Source organism: Saimiri boliviensis, chromosome 1, assembly GCF_048565385.1.
Source record: "Saimiri boliviensis isolate mSaiBol1 chromosome 1, mSaiBol1.pri, whole genome shotgun sequence".
NCBI lineage: Eukaryota > Metazoa > Chordata > Mammalia > Primates > Cebidae > Saimiri > Saimiri boliviensis.
The window spans coordinates 235,390,216-235,411,590 of record NC_133449.1 but is presented as its reverse complement, the minus strand read 5'-3'; the positions used below and the strand labels follow the sequence as shown (position 1 = coordinate 235,411,590).

Below are 21,375 nucleotides of genomic sequence, written 5' to 3'. Positions count from 1 at the left end.
ATCTTTTTTGGTTCCACATGAAGTTTAAGATTTTTTTTTTTCTGTGAAGAAGATATGGTAGCTTAATGTGGGTAGCATTGAATCTACAAATTACTTTGGACAGTATGACCATTGTCACTATATTGATTCTTTCTAATCGTGAGCATAGAATGTTTTCTCATCTGTTTGTGTCCTCTTATTTCCTTGAGCAGTGGTTTGTAGTTCTCCTTGAATACAACTAACATCTCTTCTTAGTTGTATTCCTAGGTATTTTATTCTCTTTGCAGAAATTGTGAATGGGAGTTCATTCATGATTTGGCTCTCTTGTTTGTTATTTGTGTCTAGGAATGCTTGTGATTTTTGAACATTGATTTTGTATCCTGTGGCTTTGCTGAAGTTGCTGATCAGCTTAAGGAGATTTTAGGCTGAGACAGTGGGGTCTTCTAATTATACAATCTGCAAATAGAGACAATTTGACTTCCTATTTTCCTAATTGAGTACCCTTTATTTCTTTTTCTTACCTAGTTCCCCTGGCCAGAACTTCCAATACTACGTTGAATAGGAGTGGTGAGAGAGGGCATCATTGTCTTGTGCTAGTTTTCAAGGGAATGCTTCCAGTTGTTTTTGCCCATTAAGTATGATATTGGCTGTGGATTTGTCATAAATGGCTCTTATTATTTTGAGATACATTCCACTGATACCTAGTTTATTGAGAGTTTTTATCATAAAGGGCTGTTGAATTTTGTCAAAGGCTTTCTCTGCATCTATTGAGATAATAATGTGGTTTTTTGTCTTTGGTTCAGTTTATGTGATGGATTATGTTTATAGATTTGTGTATGTTGAACCAGCCTCACATCCCGGGAATGAAGCCAACTTGATTGTGATGGATAAGCTTTTTGATATGTTGTTGGATTTGGTTGGCCAGTATTTTAATGAGGATTTTTGCATCAATGTTCTTCATGGATATTGGCCTGAAATTTTCCTTTTTAGTTGTGTCTCTGCCAGGTTTTGGTGTCAGGATGATGCTGGCCTCATAAAATGAGTTAGGAAGGATTCCCTCTTTTTGTATTGTTTGCAAGAGTTTCAGAAGGAATAGTACCAGTTCCTCTTTGTACCTGTGGTAGAATTTGGCTGTGAACCCATCTGGTCCTGGACTTTTTTTGGTTGGTAGGCTGTTAATTGCTGCCTCAATTTCAGACCTTGTTATTGGTCTATTCAGGGATTCAGGTTCCTCCTGGTTTAGTCTTGGGAGGGTGTAAGAGTACAGGAATTTATCCATTTCTTCTATATTTACTGGTTTGTTTGCATAGAGGTGTTTGTAGTAATCTCTGATGGTAGTTTGCATTTTTGTGAGATCAGTGGTAATAGCCCCTTTATCATTTTTTATTACATCTATTTGATTCTTCTCTCTTTTCTTTGTTAGTCTGGCTAGCAGTCTATCTATTTTGTTGATCTTTTCAAAAAAACCAGCTCCTGGATTTATTGATTTTTTGAAGGGCTTTTTATGTCTCTATCTCCTTCAGTTCTGCTCTGATCTTAGTTATTTCTTGTCTTCTGCTAGCTTTTGATTTTGTTTGATCTTGCTCCTCTAGTTCTTTTAATTGTGATGTTAGGGTATCGATTTTAGATCTTTCCTCACTTCTGTTGTGAGCAGTTAGTGCTATAAATTTCCCTCTAGACACTGCTTTAAATGTGTCCCAGAGATTCTGGTATGTTGTGTCTTTGTTCTCATTGATTTCGAAGAACATCTGTATTTCAGCCTTCATTTCATTATTTATCCAGCAGTCATTCAGCAGCAGGTTGTTCAGTTTCCATGTAGTCATGTGGTTTTGAGTGAGTTTCTTAATCCTGAGTTCTAATTTGATTGCACTATGGTCTGGAAGACTGTTTGTTATGATTTCCATTCTTTTGCATTTGCTGAGGAGTGTTTTACTTCCAATTTTGTGGTCAATTTTACAACAAGTGTGATGTGGTGCTGAGAAGAATGTATATTCTGTGGATTTGGGATGGAGAGTTCTGTATGTGTCTATTAGGTCCACTTGGTCCAGATCTTGAGTTCAAGTTCTGGATATCCTTGTTAACATTTTGTCTTGTTGATCTGTCTAATATTGACAGTGGGGTGTTAAAGTCTCCCACTGTTACTGTGTGGGAGTCTAAGTCTCTTTGTAGGTCATTAAGAACTTGCTTTTTGTATCTGGGTGCTCCTGTGTTGGGTGCATATATATATTTAGGATAGTTAGCTCTTCTTGTTTCATTGATCACTTTACCATTATGTAATGTCCTTCATAGACAGAAGTTTTTATTCTAGGAGGCGTATTTTAACATATTCCTGTATTTCTTGTCCAGAATAAATCCTGATTTTGTGTTTTCAAAACCCAGTGCTTGCAAAAATCTGACCACATTATTGTGTCTCCTAGGGTAGTTAGGGCAAAGATTTTATATATTGAAACACATATTATCTTCTTATCAGTTCACTCTCCATTTGCTTCATATTTTAGTTAGGGTATTATATTGATTTTTATTTTTTAAAATTATACATGAATATAAGGTTATGTGTATCTAGGGGGCAGTTATGTGATCTACTAACTTAATTTCACGATGGTGAAGGGAGCAGTAGAATATATCTGTTAATGTAAAAGTACATAGGTCTGAAAGGGTTGAGAACCACCAAGCTCGATGCCGTAGCTAGGAAGGAAAAATATGACAAGGCCCTTGTTCCTAAGCCACCAATGTTAATAGCTGGTCAGTACTTTTGATTCTGCTTTTAACTGGCCTCACGGAAGAGATGGATTCTAGGTATTTGTCAGGTACTGGAATCTTAAACCCTTTACCTGCATGTTTGTCAAAAAAGTAGTCTTAGAGAAGGCGTATTTCTTACGAGTTGCTGAGTCTGTGTGGCCCAACCTGACTGCCCATGTTCCTGGGTTAAGCCTGAGCAGCTGAGCTTCCTCCCCAGACTGTACCTGCTTGGATCCCCAAGGAATTGCCTTTACTATTCTCCCCTGTGGGTGACACTCGCTGCTGGCTGTGTTGAGGAAGCCACTGTTTACCCTGCTGCACAAGAAGGTGGTGGGTTACTTTGTGCTTTCTCCTTGAAGAGCTGCAGGAGAAAGTCCTTTCTGGTCTTGTATTGGGAATGCAGCTTCACCTGAATGCCTGGCTCAGCTCACTTTTACTGCTGTACCTGTAGCTGATCAGGTTTCTTACTTCTAGCTTTCTGATAAAACAAAACAAAACAAAACAAAACAAAAAACCTTGGAACTAAGTTTCTGGGCACCTGATTACAAATGCTTATGGCAATGTTGACTACCTTTTTATGTTACCTTTATTTCTTAGTTAAGCCTCTACCCTTACTTTTTCTTTTTAAAATCAATTTTGATTTAAAAAATCCTCTTGCAATTTTTTTTCTCTCTTATATTACACCTTCAAATTAATTTAGAACAAAGTGAGATTTAAAGGAGTACTTTAATTCCAAGTTGTTCTTAGGAGGCTTACAGTTTGGGGTTGGGACAGAAAAACAAGCTCTTATAGCACAGTATGATAATTGCTACAGGAGTTATTTGCAAGTAGCCCTATGTATTAGCATGCTGTCAACTGTGACAGTGGAGAGGTCAGGGAAAGCTTTCTGGAAGAGGTGACTCTGGAGCTGTGATCTAAGGGAGGGATGGGAATTCCACATGCGATACAAAGACCTGAACCAGATGATGCACTCGGAAAATGGAGCTCATTTTGAAGTCCTGGAATATAGGTGTGTGTCTGTGTGTGTGTGTGTGTGTGTGTGTGTGTGTGTGTGTGTGTGCTCATGTTCACTTGTGTATGGTGGTGGCAGTGATGCCAAGAATATAGGCTTAAGGAGTAGGCAGATTGAGATGGCTGTACAAGAGGCAAGTTGCTAGAATCTATCCAGATAGCTCTGGGAACTGTTTTAGATAAATCAGGTCGGGTATTATTTTAGAAAGTTCACTTTGGTGAGAGTATGGGGAATGGATGGGAGGGACTGAGTGGAAGACAGGGACCAGCCTGGGGACTGCTGAAAGCAACGCAGAAGAGGATCCGCACTGCGGCGGTGTGACAAGGTGGGAGAGGTGGGGACACACAAGTACGGTCCTGAAAGTGTAGGATTGGCTGTCAGTGATGAGCGAGAAGGACGATGCCTCCATTTCTGGGGTGTGGCACTGGGTGGGATAGGCCTTCCAGGAAGCAGGATTGAGACAAAATATATGCTCAGTTTTAGACAAGATGAATTTGTCAGGTGATTGGGGCAGCCAAGTTAATGTACATGGCTGCCAATTCCACTGAAATTAACCAATAAGCACAGGGATTTGGACAGAAATCCAAGCCCTCTGACTCAGAATAATTAATAGCTATACTTTATAGCCCTTGAATCTAGGCAATGCTTTGGTATTTGTCTACCCTTTGAAGAATATTAGAAACTGAATGCATATTCCAGCAGAGGGCAATATTTAACTAAAGAGGAAATATTCATTTAGTTTTTATACATTCATGAGCCTGGAGGAGACTCAACTGAAAGAACCAAACATTTTGAGCATAAGAGCTTCCTCTTAAAAAAACAAAAACAAAAACCCTAAAGCAAACTTTCTCTTTGAGATCTATTAGAAGATTCTTAGTAGATTATGCTTTTTCGTCCCCTCTGGGGCAATGTGGAGTGGAGTGGGTTGGGGAACTCTAAGCTTATATCTGAAGCTGTCATTAATTAAAAGACTAATAATTCCAGCCTGGAAATTAACTTTGCTGTCTCTGTGAGTGTGATAAATGGTTTTATCTTGCCTATGAACCAATTATGTTTCTATAGTTTCATGATTCTAATTGTACTCCCAGAATAATCGGACATTATTTCAAATGAATTGAATGGCTAAAAAGTCATCTTATATTAATATGAGCATATTATAATAAGCTAATTATTAGTATTAATCAAAAACCTGGCTCTATATTTTCCCCTTACCTTCATATCCTTATTTGATCTCTCTGTCCTAGGATTTCCTAAAGAGCATTGTATAGAACACTAATCTTGGAAAATATTTCGGAAAGTAAGGATTCTTTGGCCAAATAAGTAGAAATTCCTGTACAGTAGTTCCCTCTTATCTTTGGGAGATAAGTTCCAAGATCTCTAGTAGATACCTGAAACCCTGGATCATACTGAACCTTATATATACTATGTTTTTTTCTATATGTACATACCTATGATAAAGTTTAATTTATAAATTAGGCATGGTAAGAGATTAACAATGATAACTAATAATAAAGTAGAACAATTATAACAATATGTAAGTATCACTACTCTCATGCTTTGGGGTCATTAGTAAGTAAAATAAGGTTACTTGGATACAAGCACTGCCATATTGAAACAGTTGACCTGATAATTAAGAACTGCTAAGAGACGAATGGGCAGGTAGCATAGGCAGCATAAGGACACTGGACAATGAAATAATTCACTTTGCTGGTGGGAAGGAGGGAGATATCATGAAATTTCATCATGCGATTCAAGAATGGTCTACAATTTTAAAAATGTATGAATTATTTTTCTCAAATTTTCTATTTAGTATTTTTGGACCAAAGTCGACTGTGGGTAATCAAAACCGCAGAACAGAAATCCCTGATAAAGGGGAAGGGAGTTACTTTATATGAAACCCCCACGTTAGAGGTTCACAATGCATTTAATGTTTTGTGGGCTCTAGTAAGTCAGGACGCCTGTCTAATCTTGTTTAACTTAGCAGTTCTCTAAATGAACTGATCACACAAGAGTCCTTTTTTCACAGCTCTCAACATCTCATAGAAATGGTCTGTAGAAGGTACTTTGAAAATGTTGCTCTTTCCCAGCTCTGTGGTGTCTCCCTCTCTGGATCTTATGTCCTCCATTTTCACTATCACCTGGGTTCTCACCATCTGTTGGTCCAGTAATGTGCACACCAGACAGGGGCAAGGAGGAATTTTTCAAACTATTAACAGTCATTTTAAATATTCCAGATCACCCATGCCTCCCCCAACACCTCACTTCAATTTTTGATATCACATGGGAGCCTATTGCCTGCCTGGCATCTATTGGACTATAACACAACCTGAGAACAACTACAGTACCATTGCCACTCTACCAATCTGCTGAAAAAATTAATTTGCAGTTCAAAAACCCTCTGCATGGTTTGCTGTCTGAACTTGGAGTCACTCATTTGTTACTTTGTTGGCTTCTCCCCATAAATTATCTTCCACATTTTCATTGAAAATGGAATAGGGAGTTGGGACTGGAACATGTGCTGCAATCACCAAGGAGGGAGGGCAAAATCATTTCCTTCAGGGTAGAGGCAGCAGCTCTCACCAGGGTCAAAGGGGCTTCCCGCTTGTGATTCTGTGTGGGCGGCAGTAGAAGCTATGGGTCCAAATGCAAGATTCAGGCTGGACTGCTGGACACGTGTCCTTAGGGTCATTTACTTAGCCATCCATTCAGTAAATGTGTATTGACTGCTCATCACTTTATACCAGGCACTGTTCTTGGCAGTAATAAAAAAAAAAAGGCAAAGAGAAAAAACCTTGCCCTCAAGAAGTTTGCTTGCATTCGTTAGCACCTGCTGTGTGCCAGGCATTGTTCTAGCACTGGGAACAACCGGAATTACTTCTACTCACTCATGGATCATGGAGCACTCATACGTGTGGTCCTCAGGAGGGGCATTTCTGGGAGTCAGGAATCAACCCTCCCTACTTTATGCATGAGAAAGTGGCAGCACAGAAAAGTTATGTAACTTACCTGAGGCAACATTGGCCCAGGCCGTCAGAACTCAGATGATAAGTCCACTCCCTTACTGACCACAGCACAGATTCCCACTACCCCTAAGACCCCTGTAGAGCAGAGGACTTATCTGTATGGTGTCAGGACTCCTGGTCTAGAGTTCTCTCCAGCATTTGGGGGATGGAAAAAGTGCAAACATTGGAAACATTGTCTTGAAATGAGCTCTGTTCCAAATTGTTCATCTCTCTCAAGTCCTTATGACAGAGATTTGTGACCCGCATGCACACACGTCTCAATGACACATTCCAGTAATAAGCTGACTCTGCTAAAAACCTCAGCTCTGCTGTGAACTGGCTTTTGAGCATTATGCAAATTATTAGCCTGTTTGCTTTTGTGGAAAATGGTGGGGTGGGGTGGAGGTCAGGGTGTTACTTAATACTTACTTCATAGTAAGACTTAAATAAGGAAATACAGATAAAGCCCCTTGCCCAGTATTGAACATAGTGGATGTTTACTGAATGATGTCTAATCATAAGTGCAAGGTATATAACACCTGCCTATAGTAGATTCAATGGCAAAGATATGTGTTTTGAGATACCAGGACCTAGCCATTTGTGTCATGTTGACTAGAGGTGAGCAGATTTTTAACTTGAACATTCTGTAGACAGGGGTGTAGCACTTCCCTCTGTGCTTTGGTTTTTGAAATGTACAGGGAGTTGTGTGGTGGATTCTCCTTATTTGAATATCTCCGGTGAGATATGACTGAGGAAACAATAGGGCTTTTATCCACACAAAGTATTGTTTCCAGGATTTTTCATCTGAGACACTTTAACTCAAGGGCTTTGTAGGAGAACTGTTGCAGATGGTTAAAATATCAAGATATAGGTCCTTGAAGCCACGACAACTGGGACCTGGGTGTTGGGGACTTAAGATAGCAGTACTAGGCAGGCTGTTCTGCAGAGCTGATCATTCACTTGTATACACAGCTCTACCTTGACACTCGTGGAATACCTGGCCAAGGACTTGATAAATACTGTTTTCCTAGAAGTAGGGTATTTAGGTATTGCCAATACAATTAAAAATCATACACAGCTCCAGGAAATAATTTGTAATTGTTGCTTTCGTTTTTTAAAAAATTTTACTTTAAGTTCTGGGGTACATGTGCAGAATGTGCAGGTTTGGTACATAGGTATACATGTGCCATGGTGGTTTGCCGCACCCGTCAACCCGTCATCTACATTAGGTATTTCTCCTAATGCTATCCCTCCCCTAGCCTCTAGCCCCCAACAGACCACGGTCTGTAATGTTCCCCTCCCTGTGTCCATGTGTTCTCATTGTTCAACTCCCACTTATGAGTGAGAACATGCAGTGTTTGTTTTTCTGTTCCTGTGTTTCCTTGCTGAGAATGATGGTTTCCAGCTTCATCCACATCCCTGCAAAGGACATGAACTCATCCTTTTTTATGACTGCATTTTACGGAGTAGTTCAGCCTTTTCTGTATTTCCCCTGGTGACTGACTTCACCAGTCATCTTTCTGGTCCTTGTCACAGTAAAGAACAGTCTTCACAATTAAAGGGACAAGGATATGGATAGGATATGATGATATAATACCCATTTTGTATGTTATAAAAAATATCAGTATTTTCTCACACATAAATAAAAATTCTCCTCCTCACCACTTAATTTATCAAGGGATTAAAGAATCATAGTTTGACCTAGAAAGAACTTTAGAGATCATCTGGTAGAACCCACTGTGTGTTTGAGCTCGCAACTCAGAGGTTCCCCAGAATTCATCTAGATTGCAACACATTTGGCTCATATCTGATATAGACACTTTATTCTAGTTGAGTCAGATAAGCAGGCTAGAGAGAAACAACAAATATTAAACTCAACTAAGTATTCTAATAGAATTGCAATGGGCTTAACGTGAAAATGTAGCTAAAGGTTAGTTTCTTGAGTTGAAGTAGAATCTAAGTTTGATAAAAATTGAATTTTGTTTATACCTTTGAAAAATGTTTTGTTTATACCTTTGTTTATTCTTCAAAAGATAAAAGAAAATCTGGTAGAAAAGTTTTCACAAGAAGGGCAGGCGCACCCTGGAGAATGGCCCGTAGCAGTCTGGTGTTGCAAGAGGGCTACACCAGCTCCAAAATCATTTCTTCACTGAACTCTGTTCAGACAATAAGAGCAATGGAAAAAGATCCTTTTGCCCTGCAACTTCTTTTTTTTCTATTACTGATAGAAGCCTTTTTAAGAGAGGTACCAGGAACTTTCTATTAAGATTCTGGCCAGAATTGGATCATATGTTAACCTCCAGACAAAAAAACTGTCTAAGAGGAGGTAATTCTCCACGGTCTTAAATAATTCCTTTTGTCTTAAAAAAAAATCACAGGTAATTTAAATGGAAAAAAAAAAAACCTGTATTCGAAAGAAGATGTCTTAAATTCTTCCTGAAACTATATAGAATATAAATATTAAAATGATATGCCAAGGAGCACATTTTGGAGTTGCTTGAGGCCAGGAGTTTCTTCTTCCAGTTTGGTTTCTTCTCCACAGCTGCTGCTCAGTGGTGACCAGTGGAGAGTGTTGAATTGAATGGATGTTGGGCTCTCACTCTCTGATAAGTCTCATTTTGATGCTTCTGTAGATAAATGCCTCATTGTTGCTCCCAGTTCATGTTTCTACTCGGCAGGCAAAATGAAAGTTCTTATTAGTAGTCCCACTTTTAGGGGGGGAAAATGAGGAATAACTGGGATAATGAAACAAAATTTCAGTGTTATAAATGTCTCTGAATTAAGAGTGACAAGTAGTCTTTCGAGTGCCTTTGCCATTATAATTCTCTGGCCATTGGGAATTGAATTTGCACACTAGGAGAAAACATTGTAGCAATGCGTGGAAGTGCAGTAGTTAGTAGTGAAACAGCAATACTTAGTAAGCGGACAGGAAAAAGATGGCTTTTGGACTTACAGAGCCGGAAGGGAGGGAGGAAGTAAGGAGAAAAGCATTCATCTGTCTTTAAATCTGACAGTTCAGAAGTTGTGATAAAATAGCACTAGTATTGGAAGTGTTTCAATTAGTTAATTCCAAAAAGTAAATGACTTTTCCTTCTCTGTCCTGATCCACAGCTTGTGTAATGATCCACTGCATCTCATCAGCTATGTATATTTTGGGCCACCAGATGTAGGTGGAGGAGAGAAGCATTTATTCAGCACCTGTTACGTGCTGAGCACACAGCTTGGCGCCGGGGATACGAGGGTTGAGCGGAAATCCATCTGGTCTCAGCTCTCCCAGAATTTGCAGCCTATTGAGAGAAAAATATTCATTCAAAGACTGTGAACTACCAGCCATACATGTCAGAGAGGTACAGAAGGCTGCTATGAACACTACCGTCAGGGTGTTTTCCCGGTATTTGTGGGTGCAGGCAGAGCAAAGTGAGAGCATGATCCTTGTTTTCCACCTGTGCTTTTGACACTACCCTGTAGATGTAAGCCGTTGGTGGACTCAGTTGTTAACAAGACCACACTGGTGATCCGGCTGCCTCTGACCATGGTTCTTCTGCCACAGCCAAATGGTGATTAAAATCAGAATACCGAGCATCCTGTGTTTTTGGTGTACGCTTTTTCATTGCTTAAGTCTAGGCTATGTGGTCTCATTTGCAAAATAAGACAGTAAGACTTTTGCTTAGAGTTGAGATCTTTTGGGCGAATCTGCTTCTTAACGAGACACTGGCATGAATCTTACAGCGACTTCGCTGTTCACTGGTGCAGTGTCACTAGTGAACATAAGTCTTAGAGATTATCTCTTGTTCCTTTATACTTAGCAAATTTAAAAAAAAACCATGTTTATCAAGTTTGGCAAGTCTGATTTGGAGGAGTAATCCTTCCTTCTGGGTGGGCTTGAGGGCAAGGTTAATAGGTCTTTAAAACAGAATAGGTAGAGTTACTGATACCATTATCTGCTGAAGGTTGCTATAGCAACGAGCGGTTTGATTGCACTCTATAATTGGTGGTACAGTGGGTTAGTGTAAAAGGATCCTACTAATTTAACAGAAACTCTCCTGGAGCAATTTAATTAAACTCCAGTAGAATGAATGCCAAATTCTTTGAAAGTTCTAAGATATAGTTCTGTTTAGTCCTAGGTTAGTTAAAGATACATTATTATCTTGAATCAGCACAATATCACAAATATTTTTAAATGATTTTTGGATAGAGACTTTCTACATTTGGAAGTTATTTTTAAAGGATGAGATACAATTTTTAATGAAGACATATATTTTAATATAGTTTGTGGTATTTGTTTTGAAGTGAAAAAAATTGAGCTGGACTACACAGAAAAACGTAGGTATGGCAATCTATAAAGACTAGTTCACTGGCCTTTTTAGTTGGGGAAGGAAGCTGAAACTTAAATGTACTACCAGGTGTGAACACATCCTCTGTTACTGCAAACTTCATTACCAGATGGGATTGCCTTTTCCATTAGCAATCTGGATAAAATGTATACCATTCTTCTGAATGAATGTTATATGTACAGAATTCTTTAGAAATGCAGTGTAATGATCATTTAAGAGTTTATGGCTTAGATGACTTTAAAGGAATGAATGTCCTAAAACAGGCAAAATAAAAGGGTGTGACTCGATGTCTGTGCAGATGTGTCTATTGAAACTTTGATCCTGGTTATCCTTCCCTTCTTCTTCCTTTTTTTTTTTTTTTTAAACATCTTTGTGGTGTCTTTCCTACTTAGCCCAATTTTTAGTGTTTGATATCTGAGTTTCAAAACCAAACCAAGCCCCTACTGTACACTTATAATGTAGCAAATGCCGTGGTAGGTGCTTTTCTGCATGTGTGTAGTAGGACAAAAATGTTAATTTTAATCATGTGTTTTGGACTTTGGCACTTGAAAGCAGGTCCTTGAAGGGTGGTGAAGTTAGCCCATTTTGACATTCCTACTTCTGGCAATGCTGTTCATGATGCTGTTACTCTGCTGCCACCTGGAGGCCTTCTCCAGGATGTGCATTTAAAGGGAGGTAGAGATGGCGTACGCAAGCTGCCTGGTCTGGGTGTCCGCTAGGATGTTGTCCTCACTCCCTGCTGAGATTAGTTGACATGACCACACAAAATTAGGGTTATGACCTTTTCGTTGGTTTAATCATAGAAGCTAATATGCATTACTAATTCAAGAGCAGTATATTAGTGTAATGATCATTTATATTAGTATATTAGTGTGGCATGCAAAGAATGGTATTATTTGCTTGCTGCAAAGCAAATTCAAAGTTATTGTTGCCCAGATTTTTATAAACACAAGACAGGTAGGATTGTTGGTTTCTCTGATACATCCTGGTCTTATTACTTATAGCTTCATCCTTGTAATTTGTCATCTTTATTATGCTTTGTCATGTAGAGCCATATAAATGAGTACCTTATACTTTTTCTAAGAATAAACGTGGATGATAACTCCTAGCATTGTCTAGAAATAAGAAGCGCTTGAATAAATCCACCTGCAGGTTTAAGACATTGGGTAATTAAAAGAACTGACGAAGTGGAGTAGGGAAGTTCTGGGTAATGAACCTGCTGGAAAACTCCAGGAGTTTCCCCAGGATCAGCATTAAGCAGGGCTGTGGCGGAAGGGATATGGAGCTTCCAGAAAAGGGGTGAGACCCTGCAATGTTGTATGTTAATACAAATCTGGGGTAAAGACTTTCAGTCATCTGTCCTTGCTAGGGATGTAGAGTGCTTAATTCTCCCCAAGCCCAAACCTGCTCTTGGTGGTTATTTGGACAACAGTGGCTCTTGTTTATGGGCAACTGAGTATTTGGGAAGAGAACCAATCAGTGAAACCACAGAGAAAAATGCTGCCTTGAGTGAACCTTTTATTTTCATCCGAATATATCCTGACCACTACTGTTTCCAGGAAACCCTTTATTCAGAAAGAGGCCACCTGGTATGCCTGGGGCTGAGGTTGTAGCCTTAGGGCTGTGCTGGTGTTCTTGACTTTCAATGATGTATGAGGAAAAGCCAGACCTCTTGTACAATGAGTTATGTTCTTTTGAAACATATTGAAAACTGGTATTTGAGGAAATAGACGTGTGGGATTTCCTTAGGTGGCTACGAGTCATATCCTTACAATCTGCTGTTTTGAAGAGTCTTTGGTAGTGAGTAGCCTTCCTTTGGAATCAAGGGCATTTATTTATTTAATGATCATTTTTCTCCCCCAGAATTTCCTGTGAAAGCTCCTGGGCTTGTTTACATCTTGGTCCACACAGACAATACCAGAGTATGGACAATCAGGTTATTAGACACTCTGCTCTGCGGAGAGCTGATTTTTAAGAGGCCTAATCAAAAAACCTACCTCTGTGCAGAAGGCTCCTGGCCAACTCATTCACACTTGTCAGCTAGAAGTTGTTCTTTGTAACAAAAGCTCCAATCAGCAGATCCTGATGAGAATTCTTTATTTTGCAGAGATTAAGAATACAGTGTCCAGCAGATCAGTGCCGGAAAAGGAAGATGTAAAGGTAATGAATGACTCCCTGCTCTATTTGCTCCTTTCTTCTTTGCACGTCTTTCCGTAAAGTAGAAATGAAGATTCAGTGGTAATAAAAAATTTTAAAAACACTAAAAGGTGTGTGCCCCAAGTCACTTTCAGAACAATGTGAAGTTCTCTTTTCTTTTTCTCTTTCTCTTTCTTTCTCTCTTTCTCTCTCTTCTTCCCCTCTCCTCCCCCCCTCCCCTCCCCCTCCCTTCCTTCTCCTCCCCTCCCTTTCCCTTCCCTTCTCCTTCCTTCTCTTTAACTTCCTTCCCTTTCTTTCCTTTCTTTGCTTTCTTGACGGAGTCTTGCCCTGTTGAGGCCAGAGTGCAGTGGCATGATTTCAGCTCACTACAACCTCTGCCTCCCAGGTTCAAGTGATTCTCATGCCTCAGCCTCCTGAGTAGCTGGGACTACAGGCGTGCACCGCCACATCTGGCTAATGTTTGTATTTTTAGTAGAGACAGGTTTTCACCGTGTTGGCCAGGCTGTCTCAAACTCCTGACCTCAGGTGATCCGCCCGCCTCAGCTTCCCAAAGTGCTGGGATTACAGGCATGAGCCAGCGTGCCCGGCCCCATTTTCTTTATCAAAATTGTAATCCCCAGTCTTTATAACCAAACCTAGATATCTTTCCGAGTTGTAGTTGTGTGTGCAAGATGATTGAATACATTCTGCAAAACAAATTTCTACCTTCAGTTTGATGTCTATAGATATTTGCCAACGAGGTGATTATAAGAGTAAATCTGGCCGGGCGCGGTGGCTCACACCTGTAATCCCAGCACTTTGGGAGGCCGAGGCGGGCGGATCACAAGTTCATATATGTGATTTTTTAAAAACCCACTGGACTTTTATCTTTTTCAGTGTGACAAAAGCCTCATGGTTCAACAGAATGAACATGAAGATCAACACAGCCTTGATTTGGGTATGTTCTGAAATATTGCTTTTACCTACACTCATAGAGCATCCCAGATACAGGTGTAGGATGGACAAGAAGCAAGTACTTTTTAACATAAAATACTCCTTCCTGGGAACCTCATCTATTCCCTGAAACCCATCCCGATAAATTTTCTTTGTGGGATCATTTGTAATACTATGACTCTAGGGGTTGAGACTCCATTTACAATCTAAAAAACAAGGCAATCAAAGCTTTTCCTGAACAGTTTTACTCTGATTCAGAAGCTGGCTTTGGACTTTTCCTATGTTCCTTTGTTATTCCTATGAAGTAGGCACTACCAGTTTGAGGTTCAGGTGAAGAGACTGAACCACTCGTGGAGAGTAAGTAGGTGGTGGAACTGCAACTTATAACTTCATTCCACCTGCCCCTAGAATCTCTAAGCTTACCAATATCCCATTTTGATACCCGGGGGGATTCCCTTGGCGCTGAGCCTATGTGATCTACCCTGCTGAGCTCAGGAAAAGACCAGATGCTTGTTCTGGGATTTGAGTCTGATGTGAGTATCCTTTCAGAGGAACCAGATGTTCCTCCACCCTCGGCAAGGTGGAGGTATTTCCTCCCTTGGAACCTGGGAATTCCCATCTGCTTACAAATATTCAATTTCACAACTCCCTGAGGACACCTTTCTAAATCTCCTCCCAGATACTGCTTCTTCAAGGTTAATTTGGGTCCCAGACCTGTCTCCTAAGTTACTTAGAGGTGAATAGAGCATAATGAAGCTGATGCGGGGTTTGAAGACATAAGCTGAGCTATCAGCAGAGGCTGAACTTGGGGACCTGGCTGGTCTGTGAAGACCTCTGGGGCTGACAAGTGAGAGGCAGTGAGCATGAACCTTCCCAGTTGGTTTCTTCAGGTTCTGTGAAGCTGAGGCAGCTCACACACCTGGAAGGCACAGGTGGGCAGGACAGCCTTAGAAACTGCAAGGGGTGAGGTGCTGGTGATGGTGGTGACTGAGGCCTCAAGCTGAAGTGCAGTCAGGAAAAACCAAATCACTGCCCAGGGTGAGACTAATGGAGAGGGTGGATGACCCAGAGAGTCACTGTGAGCCCACGTGTGCATGGGGCTCCCTGGAGGCTGGGGGAGTGTGGTTAGTATGCTGCGCCAACACACGACAGAGCAGTTACAACAGTTTGGAAATCATGCTGGGTAGAGCAGAGCAAGGAGGAAGCACCCGCCGTGTTGGTTGATGGTGTTGCTAGGAGCTTGGCCACATGCCAGAGGTGGCTTGCAGGATATTGCTGCACGTGGCTCTACTGAAACTGGAAGAGAAATTTAGACCCACACTAAGCAATATACATGCCCTTAATATTTTTGCTATTTAAGGTAAGAGTAATAATTTACTTACAGAAGAGGGGAAGAAGAAGGCAAAAAGAAAGCAAACATCTCTGTATAGATGGCTGTCATGGGCCACTGATGTCAGGGCTGTAGCCGTTGCTCACGCACACAGGATGTCTCAGCTACAAATTGCATCATGCTTCTGGGAATGTTAGCTTTGAAGAATGTTTACGAAGACGAATTGCTGGGGGAGGAAGATTGGCAGCTAAAAGTATTAATCTTAACTTCAGGTTTTAAAAAACTCACTCTAGTTTCAAACTTGTATGCTTGTGAGCAAGAAGACATGTGCTATGGAAATTGTAGTAGTTTGACCTGTCTGAGTGTTTTGTCAGTAACGTCATTCTGTCTGTGAAGGATTTGAGAGACAGAAATGAGCACAACTTTAATCCAGCAATTTGTGAAAAGGACCATGGATGAGTGTTTATTGTGCTAGCCTTTGCTTTTTGGTTCCTTTAAACTTTTTGAATTAATAAAGTCCCCTGACTTTTTGCAAAGGAAATGATAACAGATTTTCAAAGAACCTGAGACAGAGAAGGGGATAGCAAGCTCTGAGCAATAGTCAGACGCAGTCCAGAATAGGGCATGGCTCTCCCTGGAGGCCACTTCAATATTCTTTTGTTATTTGTTATTTTTATTTTTTATTGTTTGAGATGGACTTTTGCTCTGTTGCCCAGGCTGGCATGCAATGGCACCATCTTGGCTCACTGCAACTTCTGCCTCCTGGGTACAAGCACTTCTCCTGCCTCAGCCTCCTGAGTAGCTGGGATTACGGGTGCCCATCACCATGCCACACTAATTTTTGTAGTTTTGGTAGAGCTGGGGTTTCACTCTCAAACTCCTGACCTCAAGGGACCCACCCGCCTCGGCCTCCCAAAGGGCTGGGATTATAGTCATGAGCCACTGCGCCTGGCCGCCTTTGATATTTTGTAAGTGCTTTATTCTGCCCCATCTCTGAGGAAATGCCGATAAACAGTGTGGAATAAATGCAGGATAAATGCTGATAAATAGATGTGTAAGTCTTTGCTGACTGTATCATTCAGAATCGTGTGATGTGGGTGTGGCCTCACAGACGACACGGTGCTGTTCCAGTGGTGCCCTGTGCTGATGCACATGTTCTCTAGCTGTTCTCTCCAGTGTAGTAGCCTGTGGTCACCTACATCTGTTGAGCATGTGACTGAGGAACTGGATTTTTCATTATCTAATTTTATTGTACTGGGGAGGGCAAAACAGAGTAAGTTCCCTTTGTGGTGGTATTTTCTTTTTCCTTCTAGAAGTTTTTTTTTTTTTTGTTTATTTGTTTTTAGACAAAGTCTCATTCTTGTCACCCAGGCCGGAATGCAAGGGCACAATCTCAGCTCATTACAACCTCCGCCTCCTCGGTTCAAGCAATCCTCCTGCCTCAGTCTCCTGAGTAGCTGGGATTACAGGCATGCGCCACCATGCCCACCTAATTTTTGTATTTTTAGTAGAGATGGGGTTTCACCATGTTAGCCGGGCTGATCTTGAAATTCTGACCTCAGGCAATCCACCCGCCTCGGCCTCCCAAAGTGCTGGGATTACAGGCATGAGCCACTGGGCCCAGCCTAGAAGTGTTTTATTTATTTATTTGTTTTCTAATTTTTTAAAGTTTTTGTACATAGGAAATATATATATATATATATATATATATATATATATATATATACATAGGAAATATATATATTTGTAGGGTATAATGGATGTTTGGATGCAGACATGCAATACAAAATAAGAACATCATGGGGAATGGTCTATCTGTCCCCTCAAGCACCCATCTTTTGAGTTACAAACAATCCAGTTACACTCTTTATTTTAAAATGTACAGATTAAGTTATTATTGAGTATAATCCCCCTATTGTGCTGTCAAATAGTAGGTCTTATTCATTCTTTCTATTTTTTTTGTACCCATCCTTTGTGATGTTTTATTGCCCTTTCAGAGCATCAAGAATCACACTTACCATTAGTTTATATGCTGAAAATGATGGATGGAGAAACGTCTCGGGCAGGTAACAACTGGCAAGCTCATCCTAGCCAGGGACCCAGAACTACCTCTGTGAGGAGCTGACATTTATGTCCAATGTGGGAGTTATGGCCCCATTCTCTGCAGATGCTGTAAGGGGTTGGCATTTTGTCGAAGGAGAGAATCATCAGTTGAAGGGCTGAGATCTGCTTCCGTTGCTGTCATAGTACAGAGTAGGACTCCTTCATATTCTAGGCACGTAGGATGGGGAAAGATGGCAAAGCATTTGAAGGAAACAGCAGAAAAGAAGGTAGATGAAATGAAATACCAAAAAATAAGACAAAAAGGATTCACTTGGCTCAAGTAAATGGGATGAAATGTGATTAAGAAAGGATCTGGCCGGGCTCGGTGGCACACGCCTGTAATCCCAGCATTTTAGGAGGTCAAGGAGGGTGGATCACTTGAGTTCAGGAGTTCGAGACCAGCCTGGCCAACCTGGTGTAACCCCATCTCTACTGAAAATACAAAAATTAGGCAAGTATGGCGGTACATGCCTGTAGTCCCAGCTACTCGAGAGGCTGAGGCAAGAGAATGGCTTGAACCAGGGAGGCGGAGGTTGCAGTGAGCTGACATTGTGCCATTCATTGCACTCCAGCTTGGCAACAGAGTGAGACTCCATCTCAAAGAAAAGAAAAGGAAAAAAAGAAATAGGAACTGCTTAAAATTTTGATCCCATCTCTTAATCACATTTAGTGCCATTTACTTGAGCCAAATGAACCCTTTGGGCAGCAGCAAATGTTATGCTGAGGAGAAGGAGAGTGAACATCTTGAGGAACAAGTGGACAGCCTGTGGGAAATGTAGTAGATGGGGAGTCTCAGCTGTAAAACTGGAATCCCAATTGCAAACAAAGATGCATAAAGTGTCACTGAATTGGCAAAGCTGTCAATGGCTTGATTAGATGCTGTCTTGCAAGCTCTACTTTTAAGAGGTTGAATCTGCAAAAATAAAGCTATGTGGCTTTGGTTACAAATTAAGATATCAGCCGGGCGTGGTGGCTCATGCCTGTAATCCCAGCACTTTGGGAGGCTGAGGCAGGTGGATCACGAGGTCAAGAGATCGAGACCATCTGGCCAACATAGTGAAACCCCATCTCTACTAAAAATACAAAAATCAGCTGGGTATGGTGGTGTGTGCCTGTAGTCCCAGCTACTCAGGAGGCTGAGGCAGGAGAACCTCTTGAACCCGGGAGGCGGAGGTTGCAGGGAGCCGAGGTGGAGCCACTGCACTCCAGCCTGGCCATAGAGCAAGACTGTGTCTCCAAAAAAAAAAAAAAAAAAAAAAAAAGAAATTAAGATATCCAGTTAAAAGTTAAGTTTCTCCTTGAGGACTGTGAAACCATAGTGCCAGTGTCTCAAGGAAATTACAGAAGCTCCCTGGAACATGATGTTCCTGTTCTTTCATCAAATAATGTGTCAAAGTGTGAGTGAGGTTGTGGGTGACAGACCAGATGTGGTGACACTCATACTGAAGCTGATTTTCCAGCAATAATTTATCACTCATGGTCTGCATTAGATGAAAGAGGACATGAAATTTCTTTGGCTAAAGCTGAGTATCTTATGACTATTTGGGTGGAAAAAAAATGACGGATTGGGGAAACTAACATGTCAAAACAGGAACTATGTGAGCGTGTTTTGACTTTTCCTGTGAGGGAAGGTGATAGGGAGTTAGAGACACTCCCTATAGGTGATAGGGACATGAGGATGGCATTGGCTGGCATTCTCCTTTTGGCTTGGAGAGACTCAGTACCTTGAAGCTCTAGGCATGCAGCAGTGCCTCATCTACTGTCCCCGGTCTGGCTGGTAGAGAGTGGGCTTGATGCGAGTACCCAAGAAGATACTAAGCATAGTATCTTGCAAAATAAGCTACTTGGAAAAATTTATTTTAGTCTTCTATAATTATAGAAGTAATAAATGTTCCCAATAGAATTGGGAATTTTCGAAAGAGTAGAAAAAAATCCCTATGATTTCCCCACCCAAAGGCAGTTACTATTAAATTTGGGTGTATTTCCTACCAGCATTCTTTCTTGTGTACGCCTTTCTTTTTTATGCAGCTGGAATCGTGAAAGCAAGATAATTCATGTCCTGTGTTATTCATTTGACATATTCCATAAGTAAGCTCCATTTTGGAAAGTAACTTAAAATGATGCTGTATGTTTGTTTTTGTTTGTTTTTATAAAGCACGTGCATTACTTTTCTAAGATAAAAGGGAAAATGTGGTGGCTCCTCAGCACAAGTATTTATTTCCTCCCAACTCCCTTTTTTATAATGCGTATTGTTGATTTTATAGAGTGACCTAATCAGTACATTCAGGGGCTCAAATCACAGCTATTCTTTAATACTCTGGGCTACTGCATTGCTATTATCATTTCTTACTAATATGTAAGATGAGGAAAAGAAAACCTTTCAGTGGGTATTGGGATTGGGAGGGTGGGCACTGGGGACAGATGAACCAAAGCTCGACATGGAAGGAAACCCGACTTCATACCAAAAAACAAAACAGAAAAGAGAAAGAAAAACCCATCTAGAGGCCAGTTGGGAAGAGAAGGAAGCAGAAACAGACAGAAACAAGCAGTAGGATATGAGGTTCACCTTTCTTTCCCAAGAAGACACAGCTCTTTCATGACTGTAGACAAGACCAAGAGAGAGAAACAAAGCCTCCCCACACCCCGAAAGGAAAAACATCAGGAAAAGGAAACTGGTAGGAAATGATTGGAATAACCAAAGAAACAGTCCTTCTAAACAGAATGTTGGGGGGAGTATAATACAGGTTTTCAAGATCTCCATTTGTGGGTATATGTGGGAGAGTACAGGCCTGTGGGTGCTAGTGGTGAGCTGGGGGAGATGGTGCCGTCAATAGTGCTAGATTGGAAAACAACAGATAAGTAGAACTAATTAGGTTAGTTTCTCTTCTTGTATTAACCAAAAGTTCTTAGATCAACAAAAAGTTCTTAGATTAAAAGTATTATTATGAAATGGCACTTTTAAGTCGCCTGTGAAAAATAACATTTTGAGATGCTTTTAAAGGGGATCTTAACTATGGCCTCTTAGGAGCTGTGACCCTGTGAGTGGATGCTGACCTTCTTGGCTGTTGTTTAGTAACACCCGTGTATCTAGGCTGAAGCCTCAAGAATGTTGTATGAACATGGGAGAGGTTAGAACTCTTCTGAGACACATGTTTGGAATAGAATTTTCAGGCCTAATTTTTGGCAGATCCCTCTCTCAGTCCCAGGCTACAGAGCTTCTGTGGATTCCTTTCTCTCTCTCTCTCTCTCTCTCTTTTCGGGGAGTTGGAGGTTATCTCTACCACAAACTAAAGCTTACCAGTGAATCATTTTGAAGTAAAGGGGTTGGAGGCAAAGTTATTTGTATAAATTCTGACTCAAATTGTATTCCTTTTGTTCACTTCAAGGAAATTTTCTTATTGTGGTTGTTGAGGTTTCAAAACCAAGGTTGAGAACCACAGTCAGAGATCCCTGAGGGAGCTCAGCAGAGCTGAAATCACCCCTAACGTACTGGGTTTTCAAAATTGGGGGTTATTAGATAAATGGAGTTCTACTTTTATCTTAACTAATTACAAAAGGAATTAATGAAAGTCCACTGATAATAGGTTCACAGATTTTCAATGATTATCACCTGCGAGATCACAGATCTGTGGGAAATGGGAAAACTTTGGGGAAGAAAGTGTTGAAAAAATTTCACAACCACTCAGCTTAAACCTTTAAAAGTTAATTATTTTTGAACATTAGGAAGAATCAAGTGACTGTAATTTGCTGTCACAGGATCATTTGTTGGACTTTGAAGTGAACAGA

At 40.7% G+C, this 21,375-nt stretch overlaps 1 protein-coding gene across 5 annotated transcripts in view; it reads left to right on the top strand.

The window, feature by feature from the left end:
• The window catches only part of ARHGEF28 (Rho guanine nucleotide exchange factor 28), a 316,904-nt gene that overhangs the window by 157,737 nt on the left and 137,792 nt on the right, over window positions 1-21,375 (top strand). For all 5 annotated transcript variants that reach the window (XM_074384818.1, XM_074384828.1, XM_010336521.3 and 2 more), the window contains exons 8-9: window positions 13,174-13,226; window positions 14,100-14,160. In XM_074384818.1, coding sequence (XP_074240919.1) covers window positions 13,174-13,226; window positions 14,100-14,160 — 114 coding nt within the window. The remainder of the gene's footprint in view (window positions 1-13,173; window positions 13,227-14,099; window positions 14,161-21,375) is intronic.